Source organism: Phytophthora sojae (genome assembly GCF_000149755.1).
Source record: "Phytophthora sojae unplaced genomic scaffold PHYSOscaffold_8, whole genome shotgun sequence".
NCBI lineage: Eukaryota > Oomycota > Peronosporomycetes > Peronosporales > Peronosporaceae > Phytophthora > Phytophthora sojae.
This window is the reverse complement of record NW_009258122.1, coordinates 2,256,008-2,273,795: the sequence shown is the minus strand read 5'-3', so window position 1 is coordinate 2,273,795 and position 17,788 is coordinate 2,256,008. Positions and strand designations below refer to the sequence as shown.

The window sequence follows — 17,788 nt, the reverse complement described above, 5'->3', positions numbered from 1 at the left end:
GCTCAACAATCGGGTCGAGTTGCGGCGTGATCCGGGCCGCCGTCGAGTCGTCGCCTCGCGTTCCGCCGGACTTCATTGGAGTTGCTGGTACCGCCGATTGAGATCCTTTCGCCATCTTCGTCTTTTTCTTCTTGTTCTTGCTCTTCTTCTCAGTTGTTGCTCGTAAAGTCCCGCGAACTCCGAAGAAGACCGAGCGCAGTAACTCAGCCCAGGCTGCGACTGGAGGAGCGTTCAGTGCGTCGGGCGAGCGATCACCGTACTTTCAAGACTCCCACATGGTCACTCCACCCGCGACGACTCGTACTGAACGAGTTGCGCGTGGTGCCGAAGACTCGAGAGCGACCAGGAGCAGTCTACGAAGCACCGGACGGAGCTCAAGTCGCAAGTCCCGCTACGCCGACGACTCATCCGATGACGAAGATGGCTTCACGGGAGACGGAGGTGCACAAATGGACGAACATCTGCGACAGATCCGGGAGGTGAGCGACGCAGAGACAGTGAACCCGACGCCGAGGCTCGAGGTAGCGATGCACCGACCACTGGGGCAGCTGGGTAATACATCTTGGGGGGACTAATGTGTATCACAGTACAAAAACAGCGCAGTCGTAAGGTCAAATTTTTGTCGATATTTAAAGAATCAAGTCAGATGGCAATCAGCAACACCAGTGCATACTCAAATTAAATCAAATAATAAGTCAGAAGAGCTGCTGCACACACTACATTGCATTTCGTCGAGCACGCTTGTGCTGCTGAAGCGCGCGCGCACTCCCATCAGGCGCGGTATCGCTGTCACTACTGCCGCCGTCACTTGCGGCCGCCGCTGTCGCCGCCGACTTCCGAGCGCGAATCTTGCGCTTGGTAATGGACGGCGGGGTCAAGGTACCGTTCTTCCAGTGTCGTGCCAAATCTCGAAGCAGGGAACTGCTTCACCATTACTTGTGTGCTTGACTTTGTTGCACAGGAACACTCGTGCAGCCTGAGCGTTTTTGCCGCCGTCTTGAGCTTGCAGTCACCGCAGTAGAACGTAGTCTCGCCTCCTCTCGCCTCGCCAGCGCGCTTGAGCACCGAGCACACCTTGCAGGCACGCTGGCGTCGCTTTCTTGTGTCGTCCGTGTTGCCCTTCCTCCACTCGTCGGTTTGCACGGGTACATGAGTTGTTGTAGCCTTGCGTTGCTTCGATGGTGTAGGGTGCATGCCGCGGTGGCGCAGCATTTGGGTCCAGTCGTCAGGCTTCAGCTGGATCAGCTCCAAATGAAGCTTCTTCAGGAACTCGACGTGCGTAGCTTTGCGTTTGCCATCCATGGTGCGGTGCCAGTTGTACACAATGAAAGCATTGATGACAGCGAGATCAATCAGACCCAGGAACAATGAGTTGTAGTATTTCTTGTAGCGTCTGACCCTTTGAAGAGAGTATCTGTAACAAAGCAGTATGATACACGATAACTAGTATTGATAAAACTGTACATACACGATACAAGCACTTTACCTCTGGAGTCGAAGCTGGTCATGTACGTCCACGCCGCCCATGTACGTTTGATAGTCCTTCACTACCCTTGGCGCCATCAGCTCAGCCTGCCCTGAGGTATCCGGGTTTCGACGCACGATGCGATCTTGCGCACCACTACCACCTGTGGCTCGAACTTCTCCTTCTTCGGCACGATAGTGCTGGCGATCAGCAAACCAATAAAGATACACAATTCTCTGCCCGAAATATCCTTTCTAGTTTGCAGAAACTCCTTGATTTGTTGCGGCGTCTGAACTTGAAAATCAGGATGCTTCTCCTTTCGTTTCTGCTGCTTGGCGTGCTGGGCTCGGTTTCTCTTCCGTCCGCACCAATGCGTGTTGCACGAATTGACCCTAAGAAAATAAACCACACAGAAAATTATACAAATGTTCGGTACATTTTTGGTTAGAGCCTGAAAGCATTTACCCACCCGGCCGAAGACGTCATGGACTGCGAAGCTAAACAGCTTGTAACGGTTCGCGTTGCTGTTATGAGTCGAGTCGACCAGAACAAACTCGGGGAAGGCTGCAAAGAGACGCTTCTGCCGCGCTGACTGGAACGTTAGCACTTGCACCATGTTGGTCTCCTTGCCAATGACGAACTCCGCCACATTTCCAGTGTTCATCTCGCAGAATTCGTCCAGCACGGAGACAGCGCGCTCCGCATCCGATCGACCTCCATTAAAGCACTTCTTAGCGTCCTGGATCATGTTGTGCACGTCTCGTAGAATCGTTCGCTTGCCTTTATTGAACACCAAACCAAATGTTATTAGTGTTTCGTGCATTATACAGAATACACACCAAAAGCACCAACCTGTTTTGGCTCGAAGATACGCTAATATCCCTCGTGGCTTGGCCCCCTCCTTGCTCATGACTGCCACATCGCGGCGTAGCTCTGGATCCAAGACGCGTCTGTTCTCAGCGTAGTTATACCACTGATGTTCGGTGAGAGAATGGCTGTGCGTTCCCGTTGCATTCACAACGATATGAAATCCATCACCACTCGGTCGGCTACAAACCCGTGCGTTGACACGAGCAGTACACGCCACAAAACGGACGGCGTCATGCTGCCGCAAGCCTTCTCCACGACTCTCGTACGGAATACCATGAGTGCACACGAACGTCCTGCTGTATTTCTGCCATGACTCTGGCAATAGTGTGCCACCTGTGCTCTGTCGGTGGGCGCGAACCATTCTCGTCTTCGGCTTACTTTGTTTCTTTTTGACCTCTTTCTGCGCGGCAGCAATTTGCTTGTTCCTGGACTAAATTGAGGTACTCGTGCGGGACGGGAAGCGCTGGTACGTAGCCTCTTGGAACTCGTCGAACGCTTCGTAGAAACTTTTCCACGACGACCAGTACATAGGAAATCCTTCCAAGTAGCCACCGACGACTGGTACATCTTCCACACACCCTTCACTTTCCGATTCTTCGTCCTCGCACTGGATAGACTTTTGGTTCGCCTTCGGGTTTTGGTGCTTCTTCGGTGTTTGGTGGGCCTTTAGTGTTTGGTGCCTCTTTGGGTTTTGGTACGTCTTCGGTGTCGGCACACTATTCGTAGCGGAATCGATGTCACTAGCGGGTCCAATACCGCCACAGGAGTCTCCATCGTCATCGCCCTCAGGTGTTCGTCGATCGTCGTTGTAGTCCGAATCGTCACTGTTGTCCGGAGACTCGTCTTCATCCTCTTCCTCAAGCTGTATCGATACTTCCGCTAGCGCTGCTTCACCTTCACTTTCGTCCTCGTTGTCAGCTGCCAGATGACGGGCCAGGCGGGACTCCCAACGCTCAGCTTGGTCGGCACGGGATTGACTGTCTGCCGGGTCCGCTTCAGCGTTTCGGGGCAGATCCTCGTCAGTTTGGCAGCGTGGGGGGGGGAGCGGCTAGACTTCGGCACTGCGTTTTCTTGCTGCTGTCGCTTCTTCGCCCGAAGCCGCAGCCGCTCTGCTTCTGCTTCTTCTGGTGGCGTGAGTGGGGGCGGATCGGTGGTGGGAGGAGCTTGGGCTGAGCTTGCTTGGCTGGGTGTTGCATTCACAGTGACCATCTCGAGAGGAGCTGCTAGATGCACATCGCGAGCTCCATCGGTAGCTATGCCGTCGTCCGGGGCCTGACATAGAGTATGGATACGTACAGGTTAGCCTTAAGCAGGGAATACATGAACTAACTCACGCGTACGCACCATGCCACGGGGTCAGGACCTGATCGCTTGCGGCTTGCGGGGGAGGAGGGAGGATTTTGGACTGGCGACAGGAGGCCACTGATTTTTTTCTAAAAACGAATTTATCTTACCAGCCAGTCCGAAGGTAAGTTTATCTTACGCAGCTGCGCGATAGCAGCCGCTGATTTGTTTACTCTGGATATATTGAATACAGAGAACTCCGGTTACAGTGGAGGTGTTTGGCCATCAACTTCACAAGCTCTCTTATAGAGTTTTGCTGTTATAAGAGGGAACCTATCATTGAACATTCAAACTACTATAAAGCATGGAAGTACGAGGTGATCGACGTCTGGCGCTTAGAGATAATCGCCATTCTCCTCGTCGCATTGACAACGTTCTGTACACTGGTGTCCTGTAATCCGTGAGCAAACATGTAGACCTGAAGCTTTTGAGCTGCTTCTAGTGCCTCGCTGTGCGAAAACGGTCGTTCCTCCTCACCACCACAATCACTCTCACTGTCACTTGAAACTTGCTCGCTTGCGTCGTCGCTGTGTGGGCTATCGTCAACAGAATCTTCAACGTCAACGAAGCGTGCCGCACTCAATGGATCCAATAGATCTAATCTAGATATCAGCGCTTCTAGATCTTCCAGCTCCGTTTCTCTTGTCATCCGCTCACTGTCGCGCTCAATCCTAGCGCTCATGCTTCCTGACACAATCCTAGTATGCCGCAGGCAGTGTCGAATTGTCGCATCCGAAACCGCGTTCCATGCGTCCACGACAAATTTTATTGCCGTCAACAAATCTAACCGCTTCTGTGGACCGGTCTGCTCAATCACCCACTGCACAAATAATTTCTTGTACTTCAGCTTAAAGTTTCGAATAATGCCGGCGTCCATTGGTTGCAGGTGCGACGTAGTATTTTTTGGTAGGAAATGGATGTACACATTGTTCAGTTCAATGTCAACATGACCGGCAGCGTTGTCGAGCACCAAAAGTATTCTGCGTCCATGCATCTTGAGATTTAGCGCCCGCACCCACTTCAAAAACACTTCAGATGTCATCCATGCTTTTTGGTTCGAAAAATAGTCCATAGGGATCGCACCAACGTTGACACCTTTGAAGCAGCGAGGTTTCACAGCTCGATTGATCACGATGGGCTCCAATTTTTCAGTACCTGCCAAGTTGCAGCATAGTCCGATACTAATTCGAGTCTTGTCCTTCTTTTTGCCTGCAACGGACTTGGTCGCTAGCGTTTGACTTGGTAGCATACGGTAAAACAGAGCTGTCTCGTCCATATTGAAAATATCTTGGGGGTTGTATTTGTCGAGTAGCTCCATTAACTCTGCGCGTTGCTGGCCGAGGTCCGCCGTGTCAACCGATCCAGCCTCCCCATGCATCTTGTGTAGCGTCACACGATGACGAAAGTTGAACCGTTGAATCCACGACAGGGAAATTGTCCCCTCTCCGACGAGTTGTTGATCTGTGGCACCGAAAGCAGATTCTTGCTCATGCTTGGGACGTACAGCGCGTTCTTGATCTCGATGTCGCGCTCGTCGCCGTTGGGCAGAACCACTCGTTCCACGATGGTCCCCACACCCATGATGGCCGCCTTGTTGCCGTCGGCCACCGAAAGTTCGCCTTCATTCCGCTCAATCAAATGAGCGAACTTGGCCTTGTCGTTGCAGATGTGGTGCGTTGCGCCGCTGTCGACCGCCCACAACCCGGACACATTCTTGCCCGTCGAAATGCCACACTCCAGTGAGACCGCGAACGCCACTCGATCATAGCCGTAGTCGTAGTTGTAGCTGGCGTCGTCGTTCTTCCACTGGGCATTGTTGGCCCCGCGTCCACGGCCATTGCCATTGCCGCCGCGTCTTGGGCCCCGATTCTCGTCCTTCTGCTTGGTCCAGCACTTGTCAATCGTGTGCCCCAATTTCCCGCAGTACGTACACTGGCGAGACTCTCGGTCGGTGTTGAACGCCTTGGCCGCATTCTCCGTCTTCACCGTCGCCGTCTTCTCGCCTTGTCTCTTGATGTGCTCATTCGTCAGCACCTTCACGACGTCTTGCGATCGTAGTTCAGCGCTGCTCATCTCCAAGTTCAGCACGACGTTCTCGTAGCTCTTGGGGAGGCTGCGCAACAGGCAGATCGCCACATCCTCATCCTCCATCTTGGCGCCGATACTGCTGAGCTTGGCGCTGATGTTGAGGACCTCGTTGCAATGATGCAAGACGTTGCCGCCTTCCGACATCTCCATGCTGAAGAGTTAGCGCTTCAGGTAGATGCGTCCAGCCTTCTGCGAACCACCGTACAGCGTCTTCAGGCGCGTCCACGCAACCCACGCTTCCTCGCAGTCGTCGACCACATGGTGGTAGTCCGCGTCCATGTGGAGCAACATCAGTCCGAACGCGATGTTGCTCGACTTGACGTAGTCGTCCTTGGCCCGCGAGTCCGTGAAGCTCGGCGTCGTCTCGCGGTTCACGACATGCCACGTCGACTTGGTCAGGAACACGCCACGCATGTAGCGGTTCCACGTCGCGTAGTTGTCCCCGTTGAACTTGTCAATGGAGACCTTGGTCGAGGCGTCTTGGGCAGAGGACGAGCTCGTTCTTTTCGTAGATAGTGAGGTGCTGACGTGACGAGACCATTATTGCGTTCTTGATCGTGTTTAAAAGTGAGCCACGTGTCCCCCACTCTTCTTACAATGTGTGGTTTTGGTTTGGTGGGGGAGCTCTCTTACACTCTTACAGTCTAATAGCCGGTTTGACTTGCTTTTACTATAGTCAGAATTTGGGATATCGCAGAAACGCTCTAATAGTCGATTTTCTCTTATACCCGGCGCCACTATAGCCAGAGTTCTCTGTATCCCCAAAACTGTACCAAATAGCCCAGAAAGTACTCGTAGTATTTGCCTACTGTGCAGTTTATGTAGTAGCAGCGTGTTCGCATAAAAAGGTAAACATTTTCATTTTCTACAAGCTACAAACAGATCTCGAGCAACTTGCTCGGAGCAAGGTTTGTTTTATCACTGTATATGCGAAGCAGGCGCAGGAGATGCCCGTGGTTCTTAAAAAAAACTCATAATAATAGAAAGCGATTATACCAAAAAGTTTTTGGAATAATCGGAGCCCTAGTAGAAAATATACCTGATATAGGTTGTTGAGCATGCCACTGGAAGCAATTTTCTCGGGCGTCACATAACTTGCAGCTCCGAGTTTGTATGGCGAACTGGACGCTGCAAGGACGGCAGCACGCAGCTCGACGGCTCTGCTCATCCGCGAACTCGCCGTCTTCCGTCAAGATGGCGTCGCCCAAGAAGAAGAAGGAGCCCCAGAAGCCTCGTCAGCCTTCGTCTGCCAAACGCCCCAGAGCTGCGTCGTCGTCTTCTCCGAAGGCCCCCAAGCGCAAGCGGGCGACTGCCGCGGGGCGAGAGCTCGTGACGCCCGACGTCTGGTTCTCGCGTGCTGTCGCCGACTCTCTAGTGATGCCCCGCGCGCCGTTCGCAAGAGCGTGGTCAAACGTCTGTGGCCTCGTAGCATCAAGCGACCCAAGCCCAAGCCGCGTAAGCGCAAGCCTCGCCAGCGACAGCGTCATCGAGAAGAGGGGAAAGGGGCGGCAAGGGTGAAGCGCTCCTGCGTGCTCGCCGAACTCAAGATCACGGCGCCGCTCCTTACTTGCATGGCGGAGGTGACGAACTTATCCAACTCCGCCGTCCCAGAGTGGAAGACGGGCAGGCTCCTCTTGAGGAGGTGAAGAGGCAGAAGGAGCAGCAGCAACAGCAACTATCGAAAGCTGCGTTGCAGTCCAAGGCAGCCTCGACGGAGACCGTGGAGGCGAGCGCTCAGAGGGAGTCGACAGCATCTTCAAGTTTGGCTTCGCCCCACCTAGGAGCAAACGTCCCTGATGGATCTGACGTTCTCGGCCAATAGAGCGTACAACCGGTTTGTCTTCCTCTCGTGCGAGGGCCTGTCAAGTGCATGCCGATGAAGGAGCTGCAGAAAACATTTCCAGAAGGGTACCCTACCTCAGCAGGAGAATTACCTGAAGGTGAACAATCAGGTTTTAGACCCGGCATTCCAAGACGCCATGACGGCCGTGCTGGCCTCGAGGACCCAGCTCTTCCGCATGAGGATGGAAGGCGAGAAGACGACGTTTCCGGTGCTCGGCTTCCGCAGCGAGCGTGCGAGCAGTAACTCGATCGCCGTTCGTACTACGAAGGTTCGCGGTTTTGGGTTGGTCGACGATGGCGGCAAACACTGTTCAATTAGTTTCTTCGGTGCAGCACTGGGCAAGGGCGTCCGCATGAGCCACGCAGTTCCGACTCCCGAGAACTCGGCCCCCCTCATCCGTGTGCGCGGGGGCAAGCATTGTACCTCGCGTTCTCCACGCACAAGGTGATGCCTTCGTCGCGGAGTCCTGCCGTTCAACATGGCGCTAAGGGCCCACGAGCCGGCTAGCAATAGTTAGCTAGAGCTCCTTAGGCAAGCAATGGCAACCAGTCGTATGGCCATCCCTCACTTCAACATGCGCGCTACCGAGTCATTTCTGTTTCGGACTGTATGGGCATACAAATTCCTAGATCGTGGCAAACAGCTGTCGAGAGTGGCACTCCATAGAGTGCGATCTTCGTTCGCGCATCGTTCGGCGCCAAATTGCCGGGCGGCATTGCGCCTCGGCAATGCCGAAGCCTCGGCAGCAGCCTCGACCTCACCTCACCTCCTCGGTCTCCACCTGCGCAGGTGCTGTCTTACCATTCACCACCGCGCTCGAGTCCAGGCTGTCTAGCGACGACTCGGCCCTGCTCCGGCCAGTGCGGGAAAGTGCCCGCGCCCGGTCGCGGCGTCTCGACACGGTGGCTGCGCGAGTGTGGAGGCCCGAGGCAACGCAGCAAACAGCATCGAGAACAGGTGGTCGGGTGGCGGCGAAGGCACCGACACCGGATACACGTAGGATACTGCGGCGCTCAGCAGGATAATATCGCCAGCGAGCGCCGCCGCCGCCACCTGCCCCGAGTCCGGGGAGAGCACCAGCGCGCCACCCGTTTGCAGATGCTAATTTCCAACGAAGGCTGATTTTTGCCCCTTTTGGACCGTCGGGCTGACGTCTCGGGTGTAAACGTTTTAACGCCCTTTACTCGGTCGCTGCGCGGTCTCCCAAGGGCAATACTTCGAAGTAACCTTGCACTGCCGGTGCTGCTCGACTGCTGAGTCCAGCAGCTCCATGATAGTGCTCCACGATGTTGGGGCGGCGTCCGGCATGCATGGATCACATCGTAACGCAAGTCTCCGATGGCTTGGCGACTTGACCGAAGCAGTGTCGCGCAGGAAGGCGGCAGCGAGATAGGTGCCCGTATTACAGTATAATACAGTCACGAGCGATCTCGTGGCGACGGCCACACGTGCTCAACCTTCCCACCTAGCGACAAGTCGAGTCGGGGCCTTCGGAGCTGCTCGAGCCTGCAATCCGAGTTTTTGCCAAAAGTGCGTTTCATGTCGAAGCAGCAGCACATCAAAAGCCCGGGACGAGACCTTGGTCTTAGCCAATCAAAGGCGACGCAAAACGTATCTTCGTCAGACGGCGCACTTTTTAGCCGGATTTGGCCGGAAACACCGCTAGACGCGCGCGTCCGTGGCTTCGGGATCCCTCACAATCGCTTTCGCTCCGCGGGCATCAAGTGGATTGGCTCGAGTGCCCCCACAAAGCAGCGAGAGAGAGAGAGAGAGCGCGCGCAAGAGCGAAGCTAAGCAGGACCCGCAGCCGCAAGCATGGGCGGCACCGAGTCGAACGAGGTGGCCAAGGACGACGCGCGGCTGCAGCACCCCATGGTGATCCGCAGCCCGCCGGCCCAGGCCCAGCAGGACAAGAAGAAGCAGGACAAGAAGCCCGAGGCCGCGACGGAGCAGGCCACGACGGCCAAGGACGGGTCCAAGACCGTGGTTTCCACGGCCAAGGACGGCACCACGACGGCGGTCACGACCAGCGCCGACGGCTGCACCGTCACTACGGTGGTCACCAAGCCCGACGGCTCGACGGAGACCACCACGGAGATCGTCACCACTACGGAGACCGAGGTGGACGTGACGCAGCAGCAGCAGGGTGCGAGCCCCACGGCGGCGGCGGCGGCCCGTGCCGTGGCGGACTTCGAGAGCGTGAGCGAGGAGAAGAGGACGGCGCAGAGCCTCGCGGAGCTCGCGTGGCACGCCTGGAGCGCGAGCGCCACGGCGACCGCCATGGGCGTCAAGGAGGCGACGGCCGAGAGGCTGCGCGAGCTGAACACCAGCTCGGGCGTGCTCTTCACCAGCACCGTCGTGGCCCCCCAGGCGGACGCGAGGGGCGACATGAGCAGCCTCGAGGCCGGCGGAGAGAGGAAGAAGGAGGACTTCAAGAGGTGGCTGCCCGACTTCTTGACGTATGTGACGAGCCACGGCCGCCGCTTCGAGACGGTGACCGCGGTGGAGCTGTTCATTTTTGCGCGTGCGTTTTGTCGTTTCCATGTGCTCAAGTACGAGGTGGACCAAGAAGAAGAAAAACAAAAAAGCCTGGCGGAGCGTGCGCTGGCCCTCGCGGGGCGCCGCTCCAAGGAGCGCAAGGTGGCGTGGGAGCTCGCCCGCGCCTTCACGCTGTACTACCCCGATTTCCCGATCGGGCGCCGAGGCTTGCGCTTCAGCAAGACCAACGCGGTGCTCATGGACCAGGCGCACGTGGAGAGCGAGTCGTCGTTTGACTTCATCTCGCTGAATCGTCGTTTGTCAAAGTGGCTTCAGAAGGTCATCGTGATTTCGCTGTTGCGTGACCCGTCCGAGGACTGCACCCGTGCAGCGAATGTCATTGTGCTGTGCGATGGTGAGGTTGTGCGTAGCGGCTCATGGAGTGAGATCATCAAGTACGTCCAGGAGCTAGGTGTTCGTTGCCCATCCCAGAAGGATGTGGCTATGTGTTTGAGTGACAAGAAGGCCACAGCCGCGCTCTTCGACCAAAGCGACTCGACGACGACGTCAACCACGGTTGTTAGACTCGCTGACGAGGTTGTGATCATGTCCGGCTCGCCTATTGTCAAGACGTCTGCTGAAAGCGACAGCTATCTCATGAACGTTGGCAACTTCAACAAGGTCCACAATGTGGCTTCTTCGAAGCAGCATGGTGCGGCGGAGAAATCTTCACTTGGAGCCTTCATGTACGAGATCCAATCGGGCGATAGCAGCTCCGATGAAAGCGACGATGAACAAGGTTTTGACGCGGGTGAATGGCTTATGTCCTGGTTCCAGCAGCGTACCCACAGCCCGCCGTTAACGACCAAGGCTGCAGCACGCAAGCTCGTTGCCAACTGGACAGCGAAAAAACACCAGAAATCTCAAAGCCCACACGGCAACGTGAAAACAGAGGTGTTCCGCTCGGAGGAAGCCGACGGCAGCATCGTGACCAAGACGGTGCGCACGACCACGCGCACGGAGACTTCGCCCGCCGGTGAGCTCGTGACGACGATCGAGGTGGAGACGACGACGGAGACGGAGACCAAGGGCGGCGCCAAGAGCACGACCGTGGAGACGGAGACGACGGCGGAGACCGCCACGGAGACGGCCGCGACGACGTCGAGCATCGCCTCGACTGCCGGCATGACGGCGGTCAGCTCGACCGAGGAGGCTGGCGCTGTGCCCGGCGAGACGGTGAAGACGGAGGTGTTCCGCTCGGAGGAAGCCGACGGCAGCATCGTGACCAAGACGGTGCGCACGACCACGCGCACGGAGACTTCGCCCGCCGGTGAGCTCGTGACGACGATCGAGGTGGAGACGACGACGGAGACGGAGACCAAGGGCGGCGCCAAGAGCACGACCGTGGAGACGGAGACGACGGCGGAGACCGCCACGGAGACGGCCGCGACGACGTCGAGCATCGCCTCGACTGCCGGCATGACGGCGGTCAGCTCGACCGAGGAGGCTGGCGCTGTGCCCGGCGAGACGGTGAAGACGGAGGTGTTCCGCTCGGAGGAAGCCGACGGCAGCATCGTGACCAAGACGGTGCGCACGACCACGCGCACGGAGACTTCGCCCGCCGGTGAGCTCGTGACGACGATCGAGGTGGAGACGACGACGGAGACGGAGACCAAGGGCGGCGCCAAGAGCACGACCGTGGAGACGGAGACGACGACGGAGACCGCCACGGAGACGGCCGCGACGACGTCGAGCATCGCCTCGACTGCCGGCATGACGGCGGTCAGCTCGACCGAGGAGGCTGGCGCTGTGCCCGGCGAGACGGTGAAGACGGAGGTGTTCCGCTCGGAGGAAGCCGACGGCAGCATCGTGACCAAGACGGTGCGCACGACCACGCGCACGGAGACTTCGCCCGCCGGTGAGCTCGTGACGACGATCGAGGTGGAGACGACGACGGAGACGGAGACCAAGGGCGGCGCCAAGAGCACGACCGTGGAGACGGAGACGACGACGGAGACCGCCACGGAGACGGCCGCGACGACGTCGAGCATCGCCTCGACTGCCGGCATGACGGCGGTCAGCTCGACCGAGGAGGCTGGCGCTGTGCCCGGCGAGACGGTGAAGACGGAGGTGTTCCGCTCGGAGGAAGCCGACGGCAGCATCGTGACCAAGACGGTGCGCACGACCACGCGCACGGAGACTTCGCCCGCCGGTGAGCTCGTGACGACGATCGAGGTGGAGACGACGACGGAGACGGAGACCAAGGGCGGCGCCAAGAGCACGACCGTGGAGACGGAGACGACGACGGAGACCGCCACGGAGACGGCCGCGACGACGTCGAGCATCGCCTCGACTGCCGGCATGACGGCGGTCAGCTCGACCGAGGAGGCTGGCGCTGTGCCCGGCGAGACGGTGAAGACGGAGGTGTTCCGCTCGGAGGAAGCCGACGGCAGCATCGTGACCAAGACGGTGCGCACGACCACGCGCACGGAGACTTCGCCCGCCGGTGAGCTCGTGACGACGATCGAGGTGGAGACGACGACGGAGACGGAGACCAAGGGCGGCGCCAAGAGCACGACCGTGGAGACGGAGACGACGACGGAGACCGCAAGACGGTGCGCACGACCACGCGCACGGAGACTTCGCCCGCCGGTGAGCTCGTGACGACGATCGAGGTGGAGACGACGACGGAGACGGAGACCAAGGGCGGCGCCAAGAGCACGACCGTGGAGACGGAGACGACGACGGAGACCGCCACGGAGACGGCCGCGACGACGTCGAGCATCGCCTCGACTGCCGGCATGACGGCGGTCAGCTCGACCGAGGAGGCTGGCGCTGTGCCCGGCGAGACGGTGAAGACGGAGGTGTTCCGCTCGGAGGAAGCCGACGGCAGCATCGTGACCAAGACGGTGCGCACGACCACGCGCACGGAGACTTCGCCCGCCGGTGAGCTCGTGACGACGATCGAGGTGGAGACGACGACGGAGACGGAGACCAAGGGCGGCGCCAAGAGCACGACCGTGGAGACGGAGACGACGGCGGAGACCGCCACGGAGACGGCCGCGACGACGTCGAGCATCGCCTCGACTGCCGGCATGACGGCGGTCAGCTCGACCGAGGAGGCTGGCGCTGTGCCCGGCGAGACGGTGAAGACGGAGGTGTTCCGCTCGGAGGAAGCCGACGGCAGCATCGTGACCAAGACGGTGCGCACGACCACGCGCACGGAGACTTCGCCCGCCGGTGAGCTCGTGACGACGATCGAGGTGGAGACGACGACGGAGACGGAGACCAAGGGCGGCGCCAAGAGCACGACCGTGGAGACGGAGACGACGACGGAGACCGCCACGGAGACGGCCGCGACGACGTCGAGCATCGCCTCGACTGCCGGCATGACGGCGGTCAGCTCGACCGAGGAGGCTGGCGCTGTGCCCGGCGAGACGGTGAAGACGGAGGTGTTCCGCTCGGAGGAAGCCGACGGCAGCATCGTGACCAAGACGGTGCGCACGACCACGCGCACGGAGACTTCGCCCGCCGGTGAGCTCGTGACGACGATCGAGGTGGAGACGACGACGGAGACGGAGACCAAGGGCGGCGCCAAGAGCACGACCGTGGAGACGGAGACGACGACGGAGACCGCCACGGAGACGGCCGCGACGACGTCGAGCATCGCCTCGACTGCCGGCATGACGGCGGTCAGCTCGACCGAGGAGGCTGGCGCTGTGCCCGGCGAGACGGTGAAGACGGAGGTGTTCCGCTCGGAGGAAGCCGACGGCAGCATCGTGACCAAGACGGTGCGCACGACCACGCGCACGGAAACTTCGCCCGCCGGTGAGCTCGTGACGACGATCGAGGTGGAGACGACGACGGAGACGGAGACCAAGGGCGGCGCCAAGAGCACGACCGTGGAGACGGAGACGACGGCGGAGACCGCCACGGAGACGGCCGCGACGACGTCGAGCATCGCCTCGACTGCCGGCATGACGGCGGTCAGCTCGACCGAGGAGGCTGGCGCTGTGCCCGGCGAGACGGTGAAGACGGAGGTGTTCCGCTCGGAGGAAGCCGACGGCAGCATCGTGACCAAGACGGTGCGCACGACCACGCGCACGGAGACTTCGCCCGCCGGTGAGCTCGTGACGACGATCGAGGTGGAGACGACGACGGAGACGGAGACCAAGGGCGGCGCCAAGAGCACGACCGTGGAGACGGAGACGACGACGGAGACCGCCACGGAGACGGCCGCGACGACGTCGAGCATCGCCTCGACTGCCGGCATGACGGCGGTCAGCTCGACCGAGGAGGCTGGCGCTGTGCCCGGCGAGACGGTGAAGACGGAGGTGTTCCGCTCGGAGGAAGCCGACGGCAGCATCGTGACCAAGACGGTGCGCACGACCACGCGCACGGAGACTTCGCCCGCCGGTGAGCTCGTGACGACGATCGAGGTGGAGACGACGACGGAGACGGAGACCAAGGGCGGCGCCAAGAGCACGACCGTGGAGACGGAGACGACGGCGGAGACCGCCACGGAGACGGCCGCGACGACGTCGAGCATCGCCTCGACTGCCGGCATGACGGCGGTCAGCTCGACCGAGGAGGCTGGCGCTGTGCCCGGCGAGACGGTGAAGACGGAGGTGTTCCGCTCGGAGGAAGCCGACGGCAGCATCGTGACCAAGACGGTGCGCACGACCACGCGCACGGAGACTTCGCCCGCCGGTGAGCTCGTGACGACGATCGAGGTGGAGACGACGACGGAGACGGAGACCAAGGGCGGCGCCAAGAGCACGACCGTGGAGACGGAGACGACGACGGAGACCGCCACGGAGACGGCCGCGACGACGTCGAGCATCGCCTCGACTGCCGGCATGACGGCGGTCAGCTCGACCGAGGAGGCTGGCGCTGTGCCCGGCGAGACGGTGAAGACGGAGGTGTTCCGCTCGGAGGAAGCCGACGGCAGCATCGTGACCAAGACGGTGCGCACGACCACGCGCACGGAGACTTCGCCCGCCGGTGAGCTCGTGACGACGATCGAGGTGGAGACGACGACGGAGACGGAGACCAAGGGCGGCGCCAAGAGCACGACCGTGGAGACGGAGACGACGACGGAGACCGCCACGGAGACGGCCGCGACGACGTCGAGCATCGCCTCGACTGCCGGCATGACGGCGGTCAGCTCGACCGAGGAGGCTGGCGCTGTGCCCGGCGAGACGGTGAAGACGGAGGTGTTCCGCTCGGAGGAAGCCGACGGCAGCATCGTGACCAAGACGGTGCGCACGACCACGCGCACGGAGACTTCGCCCGCCGGTGAGCTCGTGACGACGATCGAGGTGGAGACGACGACGGAGACGGAGACCAAGGGCGGCGCCAAGAGCACGACCGTGGAGACGGAGACGACGACGGAGACCGCCACGGAGACGGCCGCGACGACGTCGAGCATCGCCTCGACTGCCGGCATGACGGCGGTCAGCTCGACCGAGGAGGCTGGCGCTGTGCCCGGCGAGACGGTGAAGACGGAGGTGTTCCGCTCGGAGGAAGCCGACGGCAGCATCGTGACCAAGACGGTGCGCACGACCACGCGCACGGAGACTTCGCCCGCCGGTGAGCTCGTGACGACGATCGAGGTGGAGACGACGACGGAGACGGAGACCAAGGGCGGCGCCAAGAGCACGACCGTGGAGACGGAGACGACGACGGAGACCGCCACGGAGACGGCCGCGACGACGTCGAGCATCGCCTCGACTGCCGGCATGACGGCGGTCAGCTCGACCGAGGAGGCTGGCGCTGTGCCCGGCGAGACGGTGAAGACGGAGGTGTTCCGCTCGGAGGAAGCCGACGGCAGCATCGTGACCAAGACGGTGCGCACGACCACGCGCACGGAGACTTCGCCCGCCGGTGAGCTCGTGACGACGATCGAGGTGGAGACGACGACGGAGACGGAGACCAAGGGCGGCGCCAAGAGCACGACCGTGGAGACGGAGACGACGGCGGAGACCGCCACGGAGACGGCCGCGACGACGTCGAGCATCGCCTCGACTGCCGGCATGACGGCGGTCAGCTCGACCGAGGAGGCTGGCGCTGTGCCCGGCGAGACGGTGAAGACGGAGGTGTTCCGCTCGGAGGAAGCCGACGGCAGCATCGTGACCAAGACGGTGCGCACGACCACGCGCACGGAGACTTCGCCCGCCGGTGAGCTCGTGACGACGATCGAGGTGGAGACGACGACGGAGACGGAGACCAAGGGCGGCGCCAAGAGCACGACCGTGGAGACGGAGACGACGACGGAGACCGCCACGGAGACGGCCGCGACGACGTCGAGCATCGCCTCGACTGCCGGCATGACGGCGGTCAGCTCGACCGAGGAGGCTGGCGCTGTGCCCGGCGAGACGGTGAAGACGGAGGTGTTCCGCTCGGAGGAAGCCGACGGCAGCATCGTGACCAAGACGGTGCGCACGACCACGCGCACGGAAACTTCGCCCGCCGGTGAGCTCGTGACGACGATCGAGGTGGAGACGACGACGGAGACGGAGACCAAGGGCGGCGCCAAGAGCACGACCGTGGAGACGGAGACGACGACGGAGACCGCCACGGAGACGGCCGCGACGACGTCGAGCATCGCCTCGACTGCCGGCATGACGGCGGTCAGCTCGACCGAGGAGGCTGGCGCTGTGCCCGGCGAGACGGTGAAGACGGAGGTGTTCCGCTCGGAGGAAGCCGACGGCAGCATCGTGACCAAGACGGTGCGCACGACCACGCGCACGGAGACTTCGCCCGCCGGTGAGCTCGTGACGACGATCGAGGTGGAGACGACGACGGAGACGGAGACCAAGGGCGGCGCCAAGAGCACGACCGTGGAGACGGAGACGACGACGGAGACCGCCACGGAGACGGCCGCGACGACGTCGAGCATCGCCTCGACTGCCGGCATGACGGCGGTCAGCTTGACCGAGGAGGCTGGCGCTGTGCCCGGCGAGACGGTGAAGACGGAGGTGTTCCGCTCGGAGGAAGCCGACGGCAGCATCGTGACCAAGACGGTGCGCACGACCACGCGCACGGAGACTTCGCCCGCCGGTGAGCTCGTGACGACGATCGAGGTGGAGACGACGACGGAGACTGAAGTTGCTGTTGATGAGACAGCTAGTATTACCCCCGCAGCGAAGGCTGCTGCTGATGAGCCAAACTGGTTTATGTCGCTGTTTACTGGCAAACCGAAGGAAGGTGAAAAGTCCAAGACTCGTGAGAGTGATATTCAACTTTCCCCTCGCAGGCAGACGGAAGTTTCAAGCGCTACTTTTATAAAAACAGTGGCAGCAAAGCCTACCGTATTCAAACAACCTTCAGTTCAACCGGCGGGTAAAACAACTAACACCACCAAGACGACCGAGACGATCGAGACGACCGAGATCGTGGAGGAGACCGTGGAGGAGACCGAGGTGACGCAGGGCAAGAAGCCCAAGTCGAAGAAGCACCGCAAGCCGAAGCGCAAGCCGACTGCGGGCACGACCACCGAGGAGGAGACCACGGAGGTGACGGAAGTGACCACCGAGACGGTCGAAGTGACCGAGGAAGTGCCGGCCACCACCACCACGGAGGAGACCACGGAGGTGACGGAAGTGACCACCGAGACGACCGAGGAGGTGCCGTCCACGAGCGAGGTGACGGAGGAGGTGACCACGGAGACCACCGAGACGATCGAGACGACTGAGATC

The 17,788-nt window shown here is 60.5% G+C and overlaps 5 protein-coding genes across 5 annotated transcripts; 2 read left to right on the top strand and 3 right to left on the bottom strand.

Annotated features, from left to right (window-relative positions):
• Positions 1–1,634: 1,634 nt before the first annotated feature.
• Positions 1,635–1,823, bottom strand: PHYSODRAFT_417031 (hypothetical protein; the record flags this gene model as incomplete). The annotated part of the gene is made up of 1 exon (XM_009535505.1): positions 1,635–1,823. A coding segment is annotated over one exon (189 nt), but the record flags the coding sequence as incomplete, so codon positions are not given.
• A 78-nt stretch (positions 1,824–1,901) lies between these two features.
• On the bottom strand, positions 1,902–2,513 carry PHYSODRAFT_414043 (hypothetical protein; the record flags this gene model as incomplete). Its single annotated transcript, XM_009535504.1, has 2 exons — positions 1,902–2,245; positions 2,318–2,513. Coding segments are annotated over 2 exons (540 nt in total), but the record flags the coding sequence as incomplete, so codon positions are not given.
• Positions 2,514–4,370: 1,857 nt separating this feature from the next.
• On the bottom strand, positions 4,371–5,102 carry PHYSODRAFT_418796 (hypothetical protein; the record flags this gene model as incomplete). Its single annotated transcript, XM_009535503.1, has 1 exon — positions 4,371–5,102. A coding segment is annotated over one exon (732 nt), but the record flags the coding sequence as incomplete, so codon positions are not given.
• A 1,859-nt stretch (positions 5,103–6,961) lies between these two features.
• Positions 6,962–8,058, top strand: PHYSODRAFT_337816 (hypothetical protein; the record flags this gene model as incomplete). Its single annotated transcript, XM_009535502.1, has 5 exons — positions 6,962–7,158; positions 7,197–7,347; positions 7,395–7,487; positions 7,549–7,633; positions 7,727–8,058. The coding sequence occupies 5 exons, from the start codon at positions 6,962–6,964 to the stop codon at positions 8,056–8,058; spliced, it is 858 nt and encodes a 285-aa protein (XP_009533797.1).
• A 1,367-nt stretch (positions 8,059–9,425) lies between these two features.
• On the top strand, positions 9,426–17,105 carry PHYSODRAFT_520947 (hypothetical protein; the record flags this gene model as incomplete). Its single annotated transcript, XM_009535501.1, has 6 exons — positions 9,426–9,449; positions 9,579–9,947; positions 10,026–10,712; positions 10,770–10,945; positions 11,018–11,248; positions 17,063–17,105. The coding sequence occupies 6 exons, from the start codon at positions 9,426–9,428 to the stop codon at positions 17,103–17,105; spliced, it is 1,530 nt and encodes a 509-aa protein (XP_009533796.1).
• Positions 17,106–17,788: the final 683 nt, after the last annotated feature.